The 22,125-nt window shown below is 46.9% G+C and overlaps 1 protein-coding gene across 5 annotated transcripts in view; it reads right to left on the bottom strand.

The window, feature by feature from the left end:
- Positions 1–8,125, bottom strand: part of FBLN2 (fibulin 2) — a 186,096-nt gene extending 177,971 nt beyond the window's left edge. Inside the window, exon 1 of one of the 5 annotated variants that reach the window (XM_075939673.1) lies at positions 7,995–8,125. In XM_075939673.1, the coding sequence (XP_075795788.1) occupies positions 7,995–8,066 (72 nt within the window). In that variant the 5' untranslated portion in view covers positions 8,067–8,125. Of the gene's footprint in view, positions 1–1,949; positions 1,969–2,049; positions 2,388–7,994 lie in introns of those variants that run through there. The other 4 variants (XM_006125827.2, XM_075939675.1, XM_075939677.1 and 1 more) reach the window with 4 other exon arrangements.
- Between the last annotated feature and the right edge of the window lie 14,000 nt (positions 8,126–22,125).

Raw genomic sequence — 22,125 nt, 5'->3', positions numbered from 1 at the left:
GCGGGGCTGGGGGGGGGCAGATGCATGTGGTTGTTTTGATTAACTGATAAGCCCAGGCCCAAGAGAAATGAGCTATATCATTATCATGCATCTTTATACCAGTAGAGTGGGAACAGGTGACTGGGGAAGGATCATTTGATGATTATTTGTTCTGTTCATTCCCTCTGGGGCACCTGGCATTGGCCACTTTCAGAAGACAGGATACTGAGCTAGGTGGACCATTGATCTGCTCCAATAGGGCCATTCTTATGTTCTTATAATAAGTCCACACTGTGGGTTGTACTGGTATATCTATAATATCATATCAATCACACTTGATTTGATGCTGATCCAAAATCAGTCATATCTGAACTATTTCTCCTACCTGAAACCTACAAAGACATTCTGGAATATAGATAGAGGTGTAGCTGTGTTAGTCTGGTGTAGCTGAAACAAAATACAGGACTATGTAGCACTTTAAAGACTAACTGAAATGTGATTTGTCCTTTTCATATGTGTTCATTTTTTTAATTGTATCCTTTGGTATATATGGTTGTGACAATTTTCTTCCAGTATTTGATCTGAGGAAGTGGGTCTGGCCCATGAAAGCTCATCATCTAATAAACCATCTTGTTAGTCTTTAAAGTGCTACATAGTTCTGTATTTTGATTCTGGAATATAGAATATCTGAGCCCTCCAAAAGGAGAATACGGATTTAATAATACAGAAAAGTTAGATGCTGCTGATCTTTCAGAAACCATGCTGACAAATACACGGTACCATCTCTCTAGGCACTGAGTGATTCAACAACATTTTTTTCTGCAATGGAAGAATTAGAATAAGGCCAATTGCTATCACAGAGCCAGGAAGATCAAAGGAACTTGCAGCAGGGGGTACAAATGGGCATGTCTAATTATACCCTCCACCCACCTCTCAGATTCCTCAACTCTAGACATGAGAGAGAGCCCAACAAAGTTTCTGAGTTGCAAAGAGGAAAAAAGGAAAGGAGAGGAGGGAGTGGGTGGATAGGAGAAAAACAAGAGACTGGCTGTCAAGGTCTGAGCAGTCACTGAGGATTCTTATTCTTTTCAGTAGAAAGAATGGCCCCATTCCCCTTCCCTCCCAGCAAATATCTGCCACGCACCTCATCTCCCTCAGCAAGAAGTTGGATGTTTCTCCCTAGTCACAGTGCAATGTATCTGCAGAGCACGTCACATGCCACTGCTTAGGAAAGTCCACAGCAAAGTTGAGAAGCCGGCATTAATCCCTGGCTCTCAGAAGCTAAGTATGGGACACTTCCAGCCCACTCAATTAGCCTCATTAGCACTGCCACTACAATTAGCAGGTACATTTTCCCACTCTCCTTTCTTGTTCTAAGTTCTAAGAGTCCCCCTTTTTTCTCCACTCAAGCTTATCTGAAGAGGTGGCTTTTGGCTAGGAAAGCTCACGCTATATATTCTATATTGTGCATCTCGGAGGTGCCACAGGACTAATTCCTTGTTTCTACAGGCAGACAGAGGCGCAGATTTCCTTTTAAACTCCGCCCGAGCGCTCACTAGGCTCAGGCCAGGCTAGCAAGCGAGTTTGCCAATTTCCCCTTGTTCTAGGTGTCATTTGGTTTGCAAACCTCGCCCCCTCCCCGCCAGCCACGGAGGGTTCCCTGCCCGTCGGGAGTTGGTTTCAATCAAGCGAGTCTCCCGGACACATTTCCACTTTGCCAGCAGCAGCGTCCGGCGAAGATTTGCAGATTCGCCCGGTCGCCAGGACCCAGCGCTTGGCCCGTCGCCGCGCCCGGGCGCACTGGCTCTGGGGAGGCTCGCCTGCAGGGCTCGAGCCCCGAGCAGGGGGGCTCCGCTCTGGGCACGTTCCCCAGGGGCAGGGCTGCAGGGATGCTGCCGGGGCTCTCAGTGCCAAGGGGGGCGCGGGGCTGGGCAAGGCAACGTGCCCGGAGCAGCGCGCCCAGGACCTACCGGGGGGTGCGCAGGGCGGGCAGAGCAGCTCGGGGAGCGGGCCCAGCGCTGCGCCCTGGCTCGGTCCGCTGCGGAGCCCCCGCCGGCCGCAGCCACTTACCCTGCGGTGCGGGCGCCGCGGCTGGGAGCGGGGCGATCCCGGCGCCCACGAGGGGAGGGGCCGGAAAGTTTCAGTCAAACTGACCAACAGCGCGAAGGGTTCGTCTGACCCGAGCGCCCGGGGCGATGGCCCATCGATCACTGGGCAGGACCCGGCCCGGAGGCGGCTTCGCTGGTGAAACGTGCACGGGGGGCAAGGACCTGCCTGCAGCCCTCTGCAATGGGCGAGACGCCCCGCTGAGACCGGCCAGAGATCAGGCCATGTGGCCCCCTTACACCAGCGGGGAGGGGGAGTGAAAAGGGGGAATCCTGGAAATATTTACTCTTTAATGGGAAAGATATGGGTCCCCAGCCTGGCCCTGAACCCCCCCTTCCTGCAGCACCCTCCTCTCCAAAGCAGGGGAAAAGCTGGACATATTGAATCAATGAACTCGTCTGTTTTATAACATTCTCCTGGAGGAGGAGGAGAAAATCTGCATCGTATTTCCTGGCTTAAAAGGAAAACGAAGAAAAAGGTTTAAAAAATCCCACCACAGCCCTGCTCCCAATGCCATGCAGGACCGCCTGGCAGTACAGGTTTGCTGAGGTTAGAAGCTTAGTTAAATCCCAGTTCCACCCAGGACCAATTTTGTTTTTATTTTCTTAATGTTCTACTGCTGCCTGCCGAGATCTCCGCTGTTATTTGCTTTCCTTGCAGCAACTCATGACTGCAGCACTGGATGGATGTGACCTTAACGTCAGATCTTCCACTTGTCATACGGCAGTGAAAATATATGCAGGCTGCTAGGAGAAACGCACGCTGCTACGAAGATATGGTTTATGCAAAGAACAAAGCCCTTACATTGCTGAAAATTTCTTTGCTGGCTTTAAAAGCAGGATAACTCAGCCACCCCTCTCTGCACCGTTGCTCCAGCTGGAAGCAGCTTTACAAAAGCAGCCAGGAGAGGCTGGCTCAGTCCAGAGCCATTTCCTGCGTCAGTCACGTTGGCCAAATCAATTTAATCCTCTCTGGTCCTGGTCCACAGAGGTACTTAGGTACTTAAAACTCTATTTAGTCTCCACTGTGACACAGAAAATTCCCACCAGATTCCATAGGCCTCTACATTTAAAGTTACATAGTTCTGAACTTTTCATGGTAGAAGTTCTTTCCACGCCTACGCTTCTGCCTCTGGGCATGTGCTCTAATGGTATGGTACCTTATGGTGGCACATAGGGTACACACGCAGCACATCCCTCAGCACATTTACCGACAGCAGTGTAGATGGGAAGGTTCTGCGAAGGACAGCAGAATGCAGACACACCACAACCCTAGGCTATATATGTAGCCTACACACCCAAATAAGGCTTCCCCCCATCTACCCTGCTATTTTTAGCAGCGTGGAGTCCCCCTGTTTCCCTGCTGCCAGAGCTATCCCCCTGCTGCCTCTTTATCAAAGAGGGGGAGGCAGGAGCTGGTACCTGTGGGGAGCCGGCTTTTAAGCTGCCTCTCCATGCGTGCCAGCTCCCAGAGCTGCCTAGGTGGCGGGGGAGGGGAGAGACGGACAGGCAGGAGCTTGTATGCATAGGGAGCCAGCTTTTAAGCCAGCTCTCCACACCTGCCTCCCACAGAGCAGTTACATGTTTCAGCAGGTACAGGTTTATACAGACACAATTTTTAGCATCCCTAGTGCAGAGACAGAAGGCTGTTTCTGAGGGAATTAGCACACCCTCCTCTCAACAGCACCGCCCAGTGGCTAGCTTAGGCCGCTCCCAGCCCAGGGAGCTGGCTTTTGTGGATCCCATTTTAAGCCACCTGTGTCTCCCTATTCATTGTCCAGAGAGCCTCGGTGTCTAACTCAGACTTTGCGGCTCTCACTGTTGTTCCGGTGATTATCTAGGTGGGCGAGGCTGAGCGCTCCAGAGCCTATGCTGCTGTGTGGATCTGGGCTTTATCCCACCATCTGTAAAACAGGGGCAATAGTCCCTACCTTACAGGGCTGTTAATACCTTTTGAGATGCTCTGGCAATAAGCCCCATAGAAAAACCTGCACAAGAGGGGCTGGGCTATTTCAGACTCTGGGCAGAACAAAGCTCTGGCAGGAGCTCAATGTCTCCAGTGCAGTGTCTGCTCCAAGCTTCTGATCAGACCACCCGTCTGAAGGCCACGCTCCTACTGCCCAGATCCTTCAGACGACAGGTCAGACTGTTTCCTTATCATTGAATTTTCAACTGCTGAGCACCCTCCTTCCCAATGGATCTTGAGATTTTCAAAGTGGCCCCTAAGAGCCAGATTTTCTGTTGTGTGCTGCACCCGGCCGCGCCCACACAGACACTATCCCTCGGGTTTTCAGATCAACTCAGCATGCAGGGTGCAGGGCTCTTCAAAACCTGCCCCGTTCACTTGGGGTCTAACCAGGAGCCAAGGAATGGGAAACGCCTGTACAACTGTAAAAGACGGAGTATAAGAGTTTCCATCTCTGAATAATGCCTGTCTCTGACACAGGCCAAAGGAGGAGGAAGGCAGTTAACCGCCTTATTGTGCAATATTAACTTGGGGGAGGGGGGAGTGGAAGAAATACTTTCTGACCCTGCTTGGTAATCACTTTATACCCTGGAGGCTTGAGTAATTATATGAAAATGATTGTGTAACTTTAACCAAAAAAGCCCAGACTGCTCCGGTTGTGAGGGAACAATCAAGGCCCCATCGCAAAGTGATCTCTTCTGACTTGAATTATCTTAGGTGAAAAGGACAGAGCTTAGAAAGGAGCGGGGAAGTGCCGGCCTCAGGCCTCGGCTTGCTTTCTGTCTACAAAGAGATATGCTGCAAACCCTTGAGGGGTGACTGCATCGCTTATGTTATCACCAGTCCCTGGTTTGCATACATCATTAAATGTCACATGCTGCCAGCCCATTACAGAACTAACTGCTTGGGCACACAAAGAGAGGCCGCACAGAAAAAAGCCTGGAACAGGATTAAAAGCAGCCAAATCCAAGAAAGCACGCGATGTAACTGGGGATTTTATCATAGCGATAGCATCTTGCTAAGATTGAGTCCAAACCTCAAGCCCTTGTTCAGCTAACTCAAGTTTGAGTAAGTAGTTCAGGATTTAGCACAATGGAGAGTTGACGGGAGCCAGTGTTAAGTGATCCTGCTCCCTTTCAAAGTCAGTGGCCAGATTCCCACTGATCAATTAGTTCCCAAGCAGGGACAGATGTCTTGTTCCTAGCAGCTCAGGCTCAAGCCCCCTGCTGTAACTGAACAGCAGCAAGCACGGTCACTGATAAAGGAATGTTTTGATGTGCAGTAATTCATGCAAATCATGTCACTGTTCACACATATCACATGGGATGTAAGTCACTGATGTTTATTTCCTTGTTGGTATTTAGACATTAACCTCCACCATGCATACTTTAGTTAACATCAGACTCGTGCTTTCTAGGCATAATTTGCTTATCTGCTTTGTAATATCGTGGTAGAGGTTGCTTTTTCAGAAGATTAATAGACCTTCTTTACCATCCCTGAGTGCTGTTTTACAGCACCCTCTTCCAGGATTGAGCCACGCTTCTCGGGAAAACGTGTTTGTATTTAATTATGTATAAAAGACCCATCCACTGGGGAGGGTCGTGTCACCTAAAATAATGTTACTTATATCAAAACTGAGCATGGACCATGATTTCCAGATATCAAACCCAGTTGCTTCAGCATAACTCACTCTGTTATCTGTTTATATTATGGTAGTGTCCGGAGACCCCAGCCAAAACTATGCCCCCTGTGTGCTGGGTAATCTCCAGGGACAGTCTCTGTTCAAAAACTTTAGGACTTATATAAACAGGGAAATGTCACCCATAAAATAAACTGAATTAAGGCCACTTTAATTCTAAATGAAAGTGCTCACACAAGAGTTGATTGCACTTTAATCCATTTTAAATTCACTCCCAGAGTTAATCCAGATTAATTTTTCCAAGGTGTCTGGGTGTAGACAAGGCCTTTGAGTCTAAAGAGGTTGGAGCAAAACAGAGGCAGGGAGTTGAAATGCCCTGTATGGGGTCACCCAGTAGGCTAGTGGCAGAGCTGAGCAAGAATAATGCTTTATCCACTGACACATGCGCCCATCCTATTCCATGGGGTGGGTAAAAATTAAGCTAATAGTTGGAGTTTGGGCTAGATTAGGCTTTCTCTCCAATAGATCCCCCCAGCCCCCAGTAGAGTTGTCTATAGTTTCCTCCAGAAGCACTAGCCTTGGTTGGAGCATCAATGCCATGGACAAGGTAACAGCGGCTGCCAGGCTTTTAACGATCATGCCATCTAGATTGCTGTAAAACTGGTGGTTAAAATGTAACTAGCATCTTTTATACAGCAGCATATCCACAGTCGCTACTAAAGGGAGAGCTGAGCTGATGGTAGCCCCGTGTCTTGGGGTGGGGAGCACAACCCTTCTGGGGGAGGCAGTACTAAGGCAGGTGTCAGTCTGCATCCAGTGGCCCATACCTAATATGATATTGTCCCTTTCTAAGCCAGTTTTCTGTTCTTGTCATTAACGCACAATGCAGGAATACATATGGCCTGGTTCTACTCCCTGCTCTGCCAATGATTTTCTGTAGGATCCTGGGGGAGAGGAATCATTTTAGTGAGATGTGCCTTGGTTTCCCCACTATAAAATGGATAAGCCCCTCGGCAAGGCCTTTTTGTAAAACACATGAAGTCTTCAGCATAGCAGCACAACATATTATTTGTTATTGAAGGACTGTCCTGGCTGTGTCCTAGGAGAGCACTACACTATTGAGCCAGACAAACTGTGCTTCCACTCACTCAGCAGGACGTTTGCCTGAATAAGAATCAGGGTCAGCAATAGTTGCTGCTCTCTGATCCAACAGGGGAGAAGAGAGAGAGTGTGTGTGCAAGATCCAAGAGGGCCCAAGGTAAAAATCTCAAGATCCACTGGCCTTGACTAGATCCAGGGGTCTCCAGAGCCCTGCATGCATCAGTGCTCACTAGAGGGGTTTGCTTCAGTTCCAAAATGCATCAACCTGTGGAACTCCTTGCCAGAGGAGGCTGTGAAGGCTAGGACTATAACAGAGTTTAAAGAGAAGCTAGATAATTTCATGGAGGTTAGGTCCATAAAAGGCTATTAGCCACGAGATAGAATTGGTGTCCCTGGCCTCTGTTTGTCAGAGGCTGGAGAGGGATGGCAGGAGACAAATCGCTTGATCATTGTCTTCGGTCCACCCTCTCTGGGGCACCTGGTGCTGGCCACTGTCGGCAGACAGGCTACTGGGCTAGATGGACCTTTGGTCTGACCCAGTACGGCCGTTCTTACGTTCTTATGTTCTTATATATCATACAGGAAATACAGCTAGGGTTTTATAAAGCAAAAAGAAAGAAACAGCCTGAAAAGGAAAACAAAACAAGCAGAAAGAAACTGTCCATTTGGGAACTGAGTAGGCAAGATATCATGTGATTCTGCACAGACTAGACAACTACATTAGCCTCTTGTGTGGGGTTCACGCCATACACCTTTAAGAAGCTGGGTTTTGGAGGCCCAAGAGCCCTTTGTGCTGATATTTGACTATTTCCTTAAGAATAAATGTGCCAACAAATGTGTTCTATTGAGACTCTCAGTTGTGGGCTTTGGACAAATTCCCAACCCCCCCCATTCCCTTCCCAATAAGTACCAATGCCTTGTTAGTTCTGCTTCTGTTGTGTTCTCTCCCCTAGGAGGGAGCAGGAAAAATCGACTCGAGCTCCCTTTCCACGGTGGGGGTTCCCTAGTACAGAAAGGGTCCTCCATAAACGCTAACACGACCTTGGTCTGTATTCAAATTTTGAACTGAATTGCTACAGGATTTGGGGATTAAAAGAACCATGTGCATCCCCAGGCCCTCCCTCGCTCCTCCCCCTGTGCTCCCAACCAAGCATGTAGATCCCCAGGCCCCACAGAAAGGAGAGAGCGCTATAGATTCACTGACCTTCCCTTCCACGTGGTCTGGAGTAGACCTGCATGGGGAAGAGGGCTCTCCGTGCATCACCCTCGAAAGCATGATCTGGCCGACACCACTAAGCAGCTGGAAGGTTTCCAAACAAAATTTCTAGGAGGAGAGAGATTTACAACAGTCTCTGACCCTGTACAAGCAGCAGCAAGACAGAAATTCATAACCAAGGGTTCACTAGTTGCAAAGCAGATATGACGTCTCGATCTATCGCCAAGTACCCACTGCTGTTCTATGTCTCCGAGCTATAAACTCTTTGTAAAGATGTGTTGCCATATCTATTGCCTGTGATCCACATAGCTACCTCACTCCCAGGCTCCCCTAGCATTACTCTTGTTGACTAGCCATTGAGCAGCACGGAACATTTGTCATGTGTGGGTGGACCCAGAATGAAATACATTCTCGCATGTTTGCAGCTGACTGCAGTGTTAGACCTTTGGGAGAAGTCGCAAAGCAATGAAAACAAGAAATCTATTTAAGCAGATACTCAGAACGATCATCTGTTAGAATTCTGCATTTGCGAGGGGAGGCGGGGGGGGGGGGGGGCGAAACATATTGATTGTGTTTGAAGTTATCATACCCAGACCAGCTGCTTTGAAATGCCAATCTCTAGTCTAACATTTTAAATGGGAGAACAACGACCAGGTCGAAAGATGAAGCTTCTCCGTGCCTGCATCAAAACTTATCAATTTAAAAAAGTCAATTCCAAGCACCCCAGCAGAAAGGAGAGACTGCTAGGAAATGGGTGTTAGCTCAGTGCTTGCTAAGATTTGCTGTGACCTAAATGGTTGAACTCTGAACAGTGGAGAGCGAAAGAAACCGCTTACAAAGAGAGGATTCCCACTGTGCTGAATGAGTACAATATGAAAATTACATACTTGGACATTTGAGAGGAAAACAGCACCACCCTTCCTTTGTCAGCAAGCCACTTTTTCCGCAGGTAATGGGCCCAATATATTTGCTACACCCATGCAGTTTGTTGAAAAGAAATAAGGTTGAATAGAGGGAAAAGGGCAGAGGTTAGTCCATTATCTGGCTAATAAGTGCATTCTACAGCAATTTTGCATCTCTTGGTTATTTAATGCATTGCCAAAGGGAGACTAATTATAAACAACATATAGTGATTTGTGTTCCTTGAGCTTCCAATATCCTGGCAAAAATGTCAAACCAAGAACAACAGGCTCTAGTGTACAGCCTGCAGGAAAATAATACTGATATCAGAGACTAACTTGAGAATGCTGGTTGCTTTGGAATTTTTGTCAAAATGAGTCAATCTGCAATACAGTGCTGGTGAATTTTGGCATGATGAGGATACTCCAGCAGTAAATGTGTCTTTTTTTGTGGGTGGAAAAAGGAATATCTCAGTGATGATTAGACAGCAAGAAAATGCAGCGTTCCATCTGTCAAATTACCTTTTTGATGTTAGGCAAAGTTAATTATCCTGTGAACTTTCAGACTGCCAGTCCTGCTGAGGTAATGGTTCTAATGTGGTCTGCAATCTGCCTTTCCCTTCCCAGGCGCATCCGCTGATATTACATGACACACCTGCCTAACATTTAGCATCTGTGAAGCAAGTTTCCAGGAAATAGTTTGCCCGCATGAGGTGAACATGTCAAATGCGCCTCAGCAAAAATGGACCTGTAATTATGGAACAGCAGTTTAAATCTGACATTGGGACAAGTGTTCAGCTTGCAGACTCGGGTTCATTTCCCCAGCCATCCGCTATTAGAATTTCTTCTTGCCTCTTTCGCATCCCAGTTTCCTCTCACAGAAACCCCAGGAACATGTGAATTATGGCCGTGAGTGAGGAGAGGGATGAAGACAATCCGAGCACTATTTTTTTTTAAAGTTCCAGTCTTGACCTTGCAAGTTTACAGCGAGCATACAAAGCTCTCTCTCTTTTGGAAGTGAATAACCGTCTGTTAAATTCTACTTGAGGTTTGCTGCAGCAAATTATATGCAGGTTGTACCACAAATACATACATGCCCACCTAAGGGAAGAGTGACCATTGCTGTGCTTCACTGCTCCGATTTATGCACTCGGGAATAGTTGCATTAATATTCTCACATCTGCTTTTAATTTAAATTGGATAACAATGTCTGAAATGTCAGCTGCATCATTAAAAAAAGTACCAGGAGTACCAGCTCAGGTCCTGTACATTGCTCTGTACCAGCGCACGTCTGCACCCACTGAAATGAGTGGGGTTTTGTGTGGGCACAGGAGCAGCACAGAGCAGTTTGAAGGATCTAGGCCTAAGTAAAAGGGCCTCAGTAAACAATGGGGTTATGTTTACACTCACGGCTTCTTGCGCAAGAATCCGCAGAGCGTCCACACTGCCCGCCTGCTCTTGCGCAAGGAAATTTACAGTCCGGCGTGGGAAGAGAGGGCTTCTTGCGCAAGAACTAGGCTCTTTTTTATCAGGTGTAAGCTCTTGCGCAAGAGGGCAGCGTGGACGCTTGGCAGGGATTTTTTGCGCAAGAAAGCCCTATGGCTAAAATGGCCATCGGAGCTTTCTTGCGCAAGAGAGCAGCCACACGGCCATGGGTGTTCTTGCACAAAAGCACATCTCCCACATGGCAGTGTGGACGTTTTCTTGCACAAGAACCCTTGCACAAGATTTTCTTGCGCTAGAAGCCGCCAGTGTAGACATAGCCTAAGTGGTGTAGTAAATGGCATGGAACTTGGAGGGGGCATGGAGCTTTTTAAAAAGTCTACAGCTAGCAATTCCAGGCCTTTAAATGAAGTAGCAGTAACCATGGACTTACTCCATCTGGGGTGTGTGTATAAAGTATACATAGATAAAACAAGTGTGAATCTGTCCCACATTGTTTAGTCTTTTGCATCACCAGAGTAGCACAAAGGGGATATATAAAGCTTCTAAGTTCTTTGGGGGCAGAGAGTGTCTTTTTGTTTTGTTTCTACAGTGCCTCTAACAATGGTGTCTTGGTGACTGGGGGTCCTAGATCCTATCTCAATACACATTTATTAATATAAAAGTTGCCCTAAATGGACAGCGGGGTATTGGCCCCGAATGAGGGAAATCTCCCAGTGACAAAAAGCTGGTTTAGCTGGCTGCATGCCACTCCCTTCCCACATCAGGGGGACAATAGTCCTGGAGGGCTATTACAAGCCATCATAAATTAGAGCAGCCTTGAGACTGCTCTAGCTTTGACCAGGATTAAACCTTTTCCATCAGCCCAAGGTGCCAAGAGAATGCTAACCCCTCAACCTTTTTCAAAAAAATATTCTTTGGCAGAAACAGCAGCAGACTTTTCAGATAGAGGGCAGCTTTTAAAAACAGAAAATCATACTAGCTTAAAAATAATCATTTAAAAAAAAAAAGCTTTGAATAGAAACTGTCCTGCTGAGGGTTTTTAATCTTTTTCTTTCTATTTGCTCTCCAGGCCCTTTGAAATGCACACTGCTGTGGATCAGCGTGCCACAGCCTAACTCTCTTAAACATGATAGAGGCTGAGGTCCCTGCTGTGGGGAAGGTGGTACCGGGTCCTGAGCACTGCTGGAGACAGTCCTCGATCCAGACAGGCGCTACAAACAGATCTCTTCCCAACCAGTAAGGCCTGGGTCTAGGAACAGCCAGTGTGAAGATGGGCACCTGAAGGATAAACCTTGCAGGGAATCTCAAGTACTGCTGGATTGTATTAGGAGATTGGTACCGGACGGCGTGTTTCTTTGACAACAATTACTTCTAAGTCCAGCATCATCTATGGAGCTGAAGTATTCCTGTCGGGTGGGGTGGCCCATATTTGCAGCTAAAGTCACTAGCAAGAAAGCCAAACCCCACCCAAGGTGCTTGGAGAGATCTGCCAGACCAATACAGCTTGGGAGTTCAAACCAGGTGATTCTCCTTTTCGCAATTACACAGCACAGATAATGCAGAGCTTCCTTCTCCTCCCTTCCCTCCAATCTTGCTGAAGACTAGGTGTGGATCTGAATCTGCTTAACTGGCCTCCCTGTTAAAATGTATTCTTGTTTGCTGACATTTACAAAACCGTGTAAGGTAGTAACAAGATTGTAGCTATTATGCTTCCTTGGCTAGTTCCTACCCAGAGGCCAACTGTGCCAAACTACTATTGCCTGGGATGCAGTTCTCACTCTTCTAGCAAAGGGAATGGATAACTCCTGCAAAGTAGTGATAGAAATGTAGCTGCAAAATAGACAGCCACACCCACTTGCCAGCTGTCCACAGTTTTGCTTCTGAAAGCTGGCTGGTTACTTTCCCTAAGAACCAGAACAAGGATGTGAACTGTTGGGGGTTATTTTTGTCTCCTCTTGAGAGAGAAAAGGGAAACATGGCCTTAGTTGTACAGCCTTCAGAAGCAAATCAAAACAACAAACAAACAAACCCTACTAGAAAGAGCTAAATTGCAGCAAACTGGTTCTTTTCCCTGAGCACTTTACAGTTCCTGGGAAGGTGTTAGTACAAAGCCAGAGTGTTCAGACAGTGACCTGTGGATCCCCAGTTGTCCGGTTAGCCTGCTTTGGTAGTCTAGAGCAGAAACAATGCACTGAGAGAAAAAATGTATTGGGAATTTGGGAAAGGAGAGAGGCCATGAAAGGTTCTCTCTTTTGAGATTGTTCTTATGCTAGAAGCGAGGACTGGATAATAAGGATCGAGCACTTTGATAAGTTACCTTGTTCTGTTCATTCCTGATGAAGCACTGGCATCCGCCATTGTCGAAAGACAGGATACTGGGCTAGATGGACCATTGGTCAATCCAGTATGGCCATTCTTAGTGATTTGTAAATATTCCATCCCTGGGTTGTTCCAGTGCTGAAGCAATGCCTCAGCAAACAGGCTCCATTTATCATATGCTGCCAACTAAACCACTGGCTTTCCTCTGAGTCCAGACTGTACTCAGCCCCTACATAGATGCACATGGAGGGAGAGAATATACGCCCTTTGCTCTTGGATCTGTTCTGACTCTTTGCAGAATCTAGGAGGATGTACCTCCCACAAGCCCACTTGCCCACATGTGAGTTAGCCATGCAGAGGAATACTTTACCCAGAATGGTGGTAAGGAGTCTGAACTTCTCAAAAGGAATTTGATCTCAGACCCAGAGCCTTCTCCAGCAACTCCTGCACAGGTGGGCGATGTCTACACTCACCGCTTCTTGCGCCAGAAATACGCAAATGAGGCTAAGCGTGGAATATCGCCGAGCCTCATTTGCATACCTAATAAGCCGCCACTTTTGCAGAGGAGGCTCTTGCGCCAGAAGGAGCTGTCTACACGGCGCCTTCTTGCGCAAGGAAAATCCTCTTGCGCGATGCTGTTATTCCTGAAAATAATCGGCGTCGCGGCATTGCGCAAGAGGGTTTTTCTTGCACAAGAAGGGGCCGTGTAGACAGGTCCTTCTGGTGCAAGAGCCTCTTCTGCAAAACAGGCGGCTCATTAGGTATGCAAATGAGGCTCGGTGGTGTCCTTCCTCTGCATCTTTTATATGGTTATATGCCAAAATGTAGCTTCTTTCGCCATTAGAGGCACGTTAACAACCAGCTGTGCTCCCTTTTATGTGATTTTTGCATCACAACCTGCAACAATAGAAACAGGCAAATCATTGTTAGTGCTTGCTGTTGACAAAGGGACTTGCAATAGAAATACGGGCAGAAAATGATAGAAAGATGCAACTTGGAAAGTATGCAAGAAAAAACCCCGGGGAGAAAAATCCTCTGGCATGAGACAAATACTTCTTGGAAAGCAAAGAGGCGTAAACTGAAGCAGAGAACCTGAAAAGCAGTAATGGTGAAAGGGGTTTTCGAGTGATAGTGGAAAACAAGTTAGACACGTATTGGCCCAGATGTTTTGGGCTCCACGTACAGAGACAGCACATCATGGAGATGGAGATAATAATCCCCCAGAATGGGCCTCTAATAGGACAACATCTAGAAGATCTGCATTCAGTCTGCTAAGGAGGTGTCCATTAAATACACTGCTAACTTGGAAGGGGTTTAGAATCAATAGGAGGGTGGAGGAACTGATTTACGGGGGTGATTGAAAGAGCAAAACCTGTTTAGTTAAACAGTGAAATGGGCAGAATCAGGCCTGCTGATGGGGGGCAATTGCCCCGGGACCCAGTTATTCAAAAGAGCCTCAGGCTCTTTAAATCACCACTGGAGCCCCGTGTGTGCCCTCTGGGAGCTCTGAAGGCTGCCTGGGGGAGATTAGATCCAGCAGCACCCCTGCCACTTAAGGCCCCACCTCTTCTAGGGGCACAGAGCCAGCTCCTCCCTCCCCCAGCTCGCCCAGGGGCCTGGCAAGTCTGTCAGCCCACTGGGCAGAACTGCAGAATACAGTTACCTGCAGGGCAATGAGAAGAAATCGAGAGCAGTGCTAAGGGCTGAGACTGGGGGTAAAGGGTCACATTTCCTATCCGGGAGAAAGACTTGGCTGGGTCACTGTCTCCCAAGAGCAGGAAGATCCCATTCAAGCCAGGCTGTACAATGGAAAGCAGCACGGTGCAAAACCCAGCCGTGCCTTTGGGAAGAAGGGGTGGGTTGAGTAAAAATGTGTCTTTGCCACAATTCCCTATTCTAGGTTTAAAATATTTCTGAAGCAGCTCCATGGCTTTCGTTTCTTATGAGTCATATGTGAGCCCAGCCCTTTCTTTGCTTCTCCGGCAGCTCCATCACCAAGGGAAAGCTCAAAGTGACTGAGGGAGGGGCAGTTCTAAGAGTTGCCATGCAACTGAGCTACTTCTGAGGGGCTCGCCTTGGAAATCCCAGCCAAGCTTCTTCCTATTCTACAGCCCGGCTGAGTCTGCTGCTCTAGCGCACACACGTTAAAAACACAGCTCAAGGGATTCATAGCTCAGGCTTTTGCTCCTTCATACACCCTACAATTCCAGCTGTAGCGCTGGGCTCTGAGAGACTGGCCGCGGTGGGATTCTGCCAGCTGTGTCGCTATAAAAGGACCCAGGATGATAACTGGAGTGTCCTAATCGCATTCCAATTCAAAGAATTCCATTCTGGCTTCCTCAAGTCATCTTTCCGCCGCTGCTTGATGCACACTTTGTGTTAATTTCCTCGCCTAAACTGCTGTCATGTTTCTATGCAGACTACTGTTGAATGTTACTTGGGGGCCCGGGGGAGGGGGCTGTATTTCAAAAGAGGGTGACCCTTTATTTCTCTCTCGGGAGCTATAATGTTTAAATTAGTGTTTATATATAGGGTGAACTGATATCCTGTTTTTAAAGGGACAATCCCATAGTTCAGCCCTCCTGCAGGTGTTCCTACTTTTTCTTTAAAATGGGCAAATCTTCCCATATTTTCTCTTTCCTCTTTTGTCAGTACTGGTGGGTCCTACTGTTGGCTGGATCCTTGTTCACCAGTCACCCACCCACCAGCTGTGAGTTGTGGGGGGCCAATGGCTGACAATGCGGCGGGTGTGGCAAGGTTAGTGCTCAGGCAAATGTGGGGCTAGTTGCTCCCCCTGCCTACCCATCAGTGCAGTCTCTGCTGCATGCCTCCTCTTGGCCAAGAGCCCCCCACCCCACCATTGCTGACTGAAAACGGTGGCTGATGGGCGGGAGCAGACAATGGCTGATTATGTGTCATCTCTGCTGCTGGCCTATCAGCTCTTTATATGCTCCCTCCATCACTGTCCTCCCCCTGCTGTGCCCCTCCACCCTTCAGCAATGTTCCCTCTAATCTTTTCATCCACATGCAGATGTTTTTCCATTGACGTGCAGAATAAATGTATGTGCGCCGAGACGTGTAAATGGGCACCACCAGCAGAAACACAAAACCCAGCTGTGGGTGCTCTGCTAATCAGAGGGCCCTGGAGGGCACTGGGAATCTCTCCTGAGTGGCTGCATAAGCGCACAGCTTACAGGGAACACTGCCCCTCACCCTTGTTCCTGCTCCTCCATATCCTCCCTTCCCTGGCAAGGTGCATCCTGCTCCCTCCCTCTCCCGCCCCCCGGTGTGGAAAACCAGCCTTTGGTCAGGTTATTCAGCTCACCAACAGCCTGGCAGGCAGGCTCCTTCCTCCCCCATGGCCGCTGGCTGGCTGGCAGCAATGGAAAGCCCAAGACCCTGTGGCCTGGGACACTGGCCAGGAGGAGCCAAGCCCAGCATGGGCCAAAGCCCCACAGCGCTGGGCACAGGAAAGCTTTTCTGCTCCTCAGTTAAGCTCTGGAGTGGTGGAGGGAAGCTGTTTCCAACCTGTTTGCACCTCAACACTGCAGGCTCCGCAGCAGTCGTCCTCCTCTCCCCCGCCACTCCTGCAGGGGCTTCGCACCCTGGTCACACACTGCCCCGCCCTAGGCCCTGCAGGTAGTGCCGGGTTGCTCTGTTCCCCTGCTGAGTCAGGTTCCCTGGGCCTGCTGCACAAGTCCTCTTTAGTGATTAACTCCTTCCTGCCCATGCTGTAGCCAGGGTGCAAGTGGTGGCTGGGTTATGCCAGTGACCAGTAGCAGCCTGGGGGTGTTAGCTGCCTTTCTATGGGCAGGAAAGGACAAGCTGCTTCTAGCCACAGGGGAGCAGCGTGTGCTTGTGGAGGAGAGGTGATCTCTGCAAAGACACCTGCCCAATCAATCCTATGTGCCCCAGCCTCCTTGGCTCCAGCACCACAGGGAGGGTGGTGGGTGCATGGCCACAGCTTTCCCGGCCCTGGAGCATAGGGCACTTGGGGACAGCAACACTCCACCCCCAGTTTGCCCACCGTAGGCGTCTGAGGGTGGAATATGGGTGGGGCTAGGCTGGTGGTTTGGGAAGGCAATGGCTTCTCCTGCCTATTATACCTGCTGCCCCGATCTGTGATCCTGCATACCCCCCACATGTTGCCTCAAGACGACGCAGCAGCAGGTACCAGCAGAGTCGGGTCCATCCCAGGGACACTTCTCCCCCTGCAGACCTTAAAGATAAGAACATAAATAAGACGACTCCAGCTACTCAGTATTTCTGTTTAACAGGGTCTCAGGAATGTTTGTACTACGTAGTTCTGACTGATTGCTGTCGAACTCCCTTGCATACAAGTAATTTTACCAGGTATCCTGTAGTAAGCAGAAGGAAATATAGTCACCCTTTTTATATAGTGATCTGGGATCCTACTATGAAAGGCTCTGTGGAAGTGCAAAGTAATCATTTAATTCCCACAGATGTTTGCTTCTTCACTTTTGGAGTTATCAGAAATTGAATGCTGATGCTGGAATTAGATGCTGGAATTTAGGTTAAATTTGGGTTTTGCAAGCTGTTATTTACCAGCTGGTTTCTCAAGAGATTTAGTCATGTTCAAAGCATTCTGTACAACTTGTGCGTGCATGTTTGGGCACAGGAGAGGGTTGTGTTTGTGTTCAATTCCTTGCGGTTTACTGTAAGCCTATTTGAGATGCAAATTTTTGTTTTTGTTCCACTACTGGGACCTTCTGAACATGTGGAGACCTGAATTAGAATTGCCCAAAATAGCTTGGGCTTCCTTAGTTGGTGTAGAGGCTTAAAGATAAAAGGGATGCTCGGGTATTGTGTGGCATTTACATGGCACTAGATAAGAGGCACTCTAATATAATAATAGTTTAAAAAGCTTGTTATCTGAACTGAGCTGTTGTCTTCATATACGGCTTATCTGAAGTGAAAAAAGAGAGAATCAACAGAAAGACATAAAAAAGACCCTGTGGAATCCAAAGCAGAGATTTACATTAATTGTAGAACACTACATACCACAAATTAACCCTTCCTGTCACCTTTATTTGCCAGCTGAGACTAGAAAGGTTACACTAATTTTAAAAGGATTAACCAACATGTTTCACATAATTAGAACAATTAATAGGATTCCACAGTACTTTAGCGTCATAGGATTTCTGGAGCAAACACACCACCGTAGATTTGCTTTTAAAAAGGTCAAATACTATGAAGTGAATGTGCACTTTAAGTCATGATGATTTAGCAATGGGAACTGGGGATTTTCATTTGAGCTCAGTCAAATCATATTCTTGTTTTTACCAGTGGTAAAATGAACAGAGGTCAGTTTATCATTTGAGACAGCTAGCCCCTTGACAGCTCCACACTTCACTGGGATAGGAGCAATTCTCACATAACTGGCTGTATGTTTACACTAGGGTTAGCAAGGACTCTCTACTAGTGTGCTGGTTAGTCAGTCCAGGATGATGTTTGCATACCATCAATGTACATTAGTGTTTCTAGTGAACACCAAATTGTTCCAAAAGGGAGAGTTTATCCCAGCAGCTGTCCGACAGGGTTACAGACATTTCAACTGAAGCTGACATAGGTGCAGCTAAATTCTCTCTCATATACCAGATTTGGATTTATAAACCTTGTGTAATCAGGTAACAATTAGAAGGTAAAGGTCACATACATAAATAGGCACAGTTCCATTAAGTGTGTGGAGCTACACTGATTTTCACCAGCGGTGGCCCTAATTCTCTCAATTTCACCCGGTCAGCTTTATAAAAGGTGTTTAGTGTCTCCAAGAGAGTGAGATTTTCAAAAGCACCTAGGTCTCCAATTCCTACTGGAAATCAATGGGTGTGAGGATTTTCAAAGCTGCCTAGGGACCAGTTTGGCATTTACACCTGCATTTTGATCCTTAATATACTTGGAAATAAACTTACCTTCTCCGCTCTGGGAAGGGGGAGGGGGAAAGGAAGGAAAGACGACTGCAAGCTTTACGCAGCAAGTTTAAGGCAATCTATAAGTTGTTAAAACCCATCAGAGAGTCGGAACTGTACATGTCTTCTGCTGCTGTTTACTGATTTAGAGGCGGTGAGAAGCTTCTGTTTGTGAAGTGAAAATTCCTGAAGGAAAGACTCACATTAGTTTTTCCATCTGCTGGATATTCAGATCTTCCATTTAGGAGGCCAACGTTAATTAAACGAAGCATGATGAATATTCAGAACTTTCTCCATTATCTATGAAGAGATCATTTAAAAACCAAGCTAGATTCCAGAGGACAGGGTGGTTTGGGGAAATGCAGCTCTGGACAGAGATGTATTCATGGAGTCATATGAGATTTTAGAGCTTCACAGGAAACTCTAAAAGTTCCTTGTATCTCCCTTCCCTCACTACTGAGGCCAGAAAACAGTGGATGCCTTTGGCACAGGCCTCAAATCAGCAACCCACAACCATCCAAACCTGAAACGTTTAAATCAGAAATTTCAGCCCTCATGAGTAGCCCTCTTCTAGTATAGGCACAACCATTACCATCAACAATCCAGTCATAGTTTCTTTGAAGCTTGCGCCTCAGGCAAGGCAGCCTGTAGTTTATTGAGATGCTTTCCAGAAGAGGATGGATTTGGGGCAAGGGCCAGGGAGGTCCAGTCAACCTGACACAATCAAGTAGTGCAAACAGTTCAAACTGGCACCTTCTGAGGGAATGCGTGAACTGTTGGTTTTTCTGTTCCTAGGGGAAAGCCTGAGGTTTCTAGTTCTCAGCACACGACATCTTTGGATAAAAGAAAGTTATGCTAATCACTCAGGCTACGTCTACACTACAAGGTTTTTGAGCAAAAATGGCCCGTTTTGTGCAAAAATCCAGGGAGCGTCCACACCTCAAGTGTGTTTTTGTGCAAGGAAATCGACAGTAAAATGGCAGAACAGAGGGCTTTTTGCAGTGTAGGTATACCTCCTTCTATGAGACATAACTCCTTTTTGTGCTACAGCTCTTGCACAAAAAGGCATGTGTGGATGCTCCACAGGGGTTTCTTGCGCAAAAAGAGCCTATTCGAAAAAGCACAGGTGCTCTGATGGCCATTCTGTGAATGGCCATCAGAGCTTTCTTACGTAAGAGTGTCCATGCCGTGTGGATGCTCTCTTGCGCAAAAGCGCATCACAAAAGTGATGCCCTTTGACATGTGGACGCGCTTTTGCACGAGAAGTTTTTGCGCAAGAACTCTTCCACAAAAGACTTCTTGCACAAAAACCCTGCAGTGTAGATGTAGCCTCAGTCTAAAAAGGGACAAACTACTGTCACTGTTAATACCAGAAAAACTAAATTCAAGACACCAAGAAGAAGCACAACTCTTTGGCAAAAGCTAAGGAAATCTCTTTCCACATGCAAAGAAGCAACAAGATACGTGATTTTAAAAAAAAACTGGTGAAATGGGAGAACAGAAAGAGGAGGAGGAAGTATGTTGTTTCTTTATGACATTAAAATTCTGTCAGATTGCAACTATTTTTCAAAATGTTTTTGAGAGAGGAAGGCTCTGGAGCTCCCCAAATTTAGATGTGTGAATCCACATTCAGTTGCTTGTGCTTTAAGAGAAAGTTTAGCAGAGGAGTTTGTGCAGATTTCTGTATAAATTGCTTTTCAGCTCAATTTCCGTCATGACGACAAGCTCATTTGTAACTAGCCAATTGCCTGCAATTTTGAGTAATTGTCACAGCCCTTAGGTACTCTTTCAAGTCAGTTTTGTTTCATTAATTTGAGAGAGTGAGCTCCAAGGCAGAAATATGTTTTCTTTCACCAGATGCCTTATTTAGGTGTGATTTACATGAGAAAAAAGTGTGACACAAATGCAAATATTGATATTTAAGCATTATTTCAGGATGTGTGCAAAGGCTCTTGCATCTGCTTCTTGGGTTTTCATTGCATTGAGCTCACTTTTATTTTACCGTATGAACATATGGTCTCATTAGCCTAATGATGTGTTTATTTATTCTTCATCATCTCACTAGCAGAATGATTTCTAACTTTTAGTTGCAGTAAGGGCCTAGATGTATGGCAAGCCTATGCAAAATGGCTCATACCGAGAATTATGGATTTTGTGGGTAATTGATGCTGCTTAAATAATCAAGAATATGTCAATTGATGATCTGACCCATATTTTTTACTCTTGATTTAAGCAAGGAGTTAACTGTGAAGTCTGGGTGGGATAGACGGAATTGTTTCCTGAAAATGATTTCTGGGGTACTGCTGACTTGACGGCTATCTTGGGCCACTTGTAGGCAAGTGCAAAATGGGTGTAAAATACTCCTTCCAGTATGCTGTTTTATACTGGCTCTGCACAGGTTAAGTGTCTAGATAAATGGCAGGCAGAACTACTACTTAACTGGTTGGTCCACAGCTTGTAACTATGCTTGGGATTCTTCTGTCCCAAGTGCAGGACTCTGCACTTGTCCTTGTTGAACCTCATCAGATTTCTGGTGGCCCAATCCTCCAATTTGTCTAAGTCACTCTGAACCCTATCTCTGCCCTCAAGCGTATCTACCTCTCCCCCTACCTTAGTGTCATCCGCAAACTTGCTGAGGGTGCAATCTATCCCCTCATTCAGATCATTAATAAAGATATTGAACAAAACCAGTCCTAGAACCGAACCTTGGGGCACTCTGCTAGAAACTGACCACCATCCTGACATCGAGCCGTTGATCACTACCCGCCGGGTCTGGCCTTATAGCCAGCTTCATATCCATCTTAACGTCCATTTATCCAATCCACATTCCCTTAACTTGCTGGCAAGAATGTTGTGGGAGACCGTATCAAAAGCCTTGCTAAAGTCAAGGTATATCACATCCACTGACTTCCCCATGTCTACAGAGCCAGTTACCTCATCATAGAAGCTAATCAAATTGGTCAGGCACGACATGCCCTTTGTGAATCCATGCTGACTATTCCTGATCACTTTCCTCTCTTCAAAGTGCCTCAAAATGGATTCCTTAAGGATTCCTTCCATGATTTTTCCAGGAACCGAGGTAAGACTGACCGGCCTATAGTTCCCTGGATTGTCCTTCTTCTCTTTTTTTGAAGATGGGCACTACATTTGCCTTTTTCCAGTCATCTGGGATTTCTCTCGATCTCCACGACTTTTCAAAGATAATGGCCAAAGGCTCCTCAATGACATCTGCCAACTCCCTCAGTACCCTCGGATGCATTAAGTCTGGACCCATGGATTTGTATACGTTTAGCTTTTCTAAATAGTTCCTAACCTGTTCTTTACCCACCACGGGCTGTCCATCTTCATCCCATCTTGCGTCACTTAGCGCATTAGTCCGGGAGCCCACCTTGTCCATGAATACAGAAGAAAAGAAAGCATTGAGTACTTCAGCTTTCCCTACATCATCTGTCACTAGGTTACCTCCTTCATTCAGTAGGGGCCGCACACCCTCTCTGATCACCTTCTTCTTGTTAACATGCCTGT

This window comes from Pelodiscus sinensis, chromosome 11 (assembly GCF_049634645.1).
Source record: "Pelodiscus sinensis isolate JC-2024 chromosome 11, ASM4963464v1, whole genome shotgun sequence".
Lineage (NCBI taxonomy): Eukaryota > Metazoa > Chordata > Testudines > Trionychidae > Pelodiscus > Pelodiscus sinensis.
The sequence above is the reverse complement of the archived record's forward strand: the minus strand, read 5'-3'. Positions and strand labels throughout refer to the sequence as shown.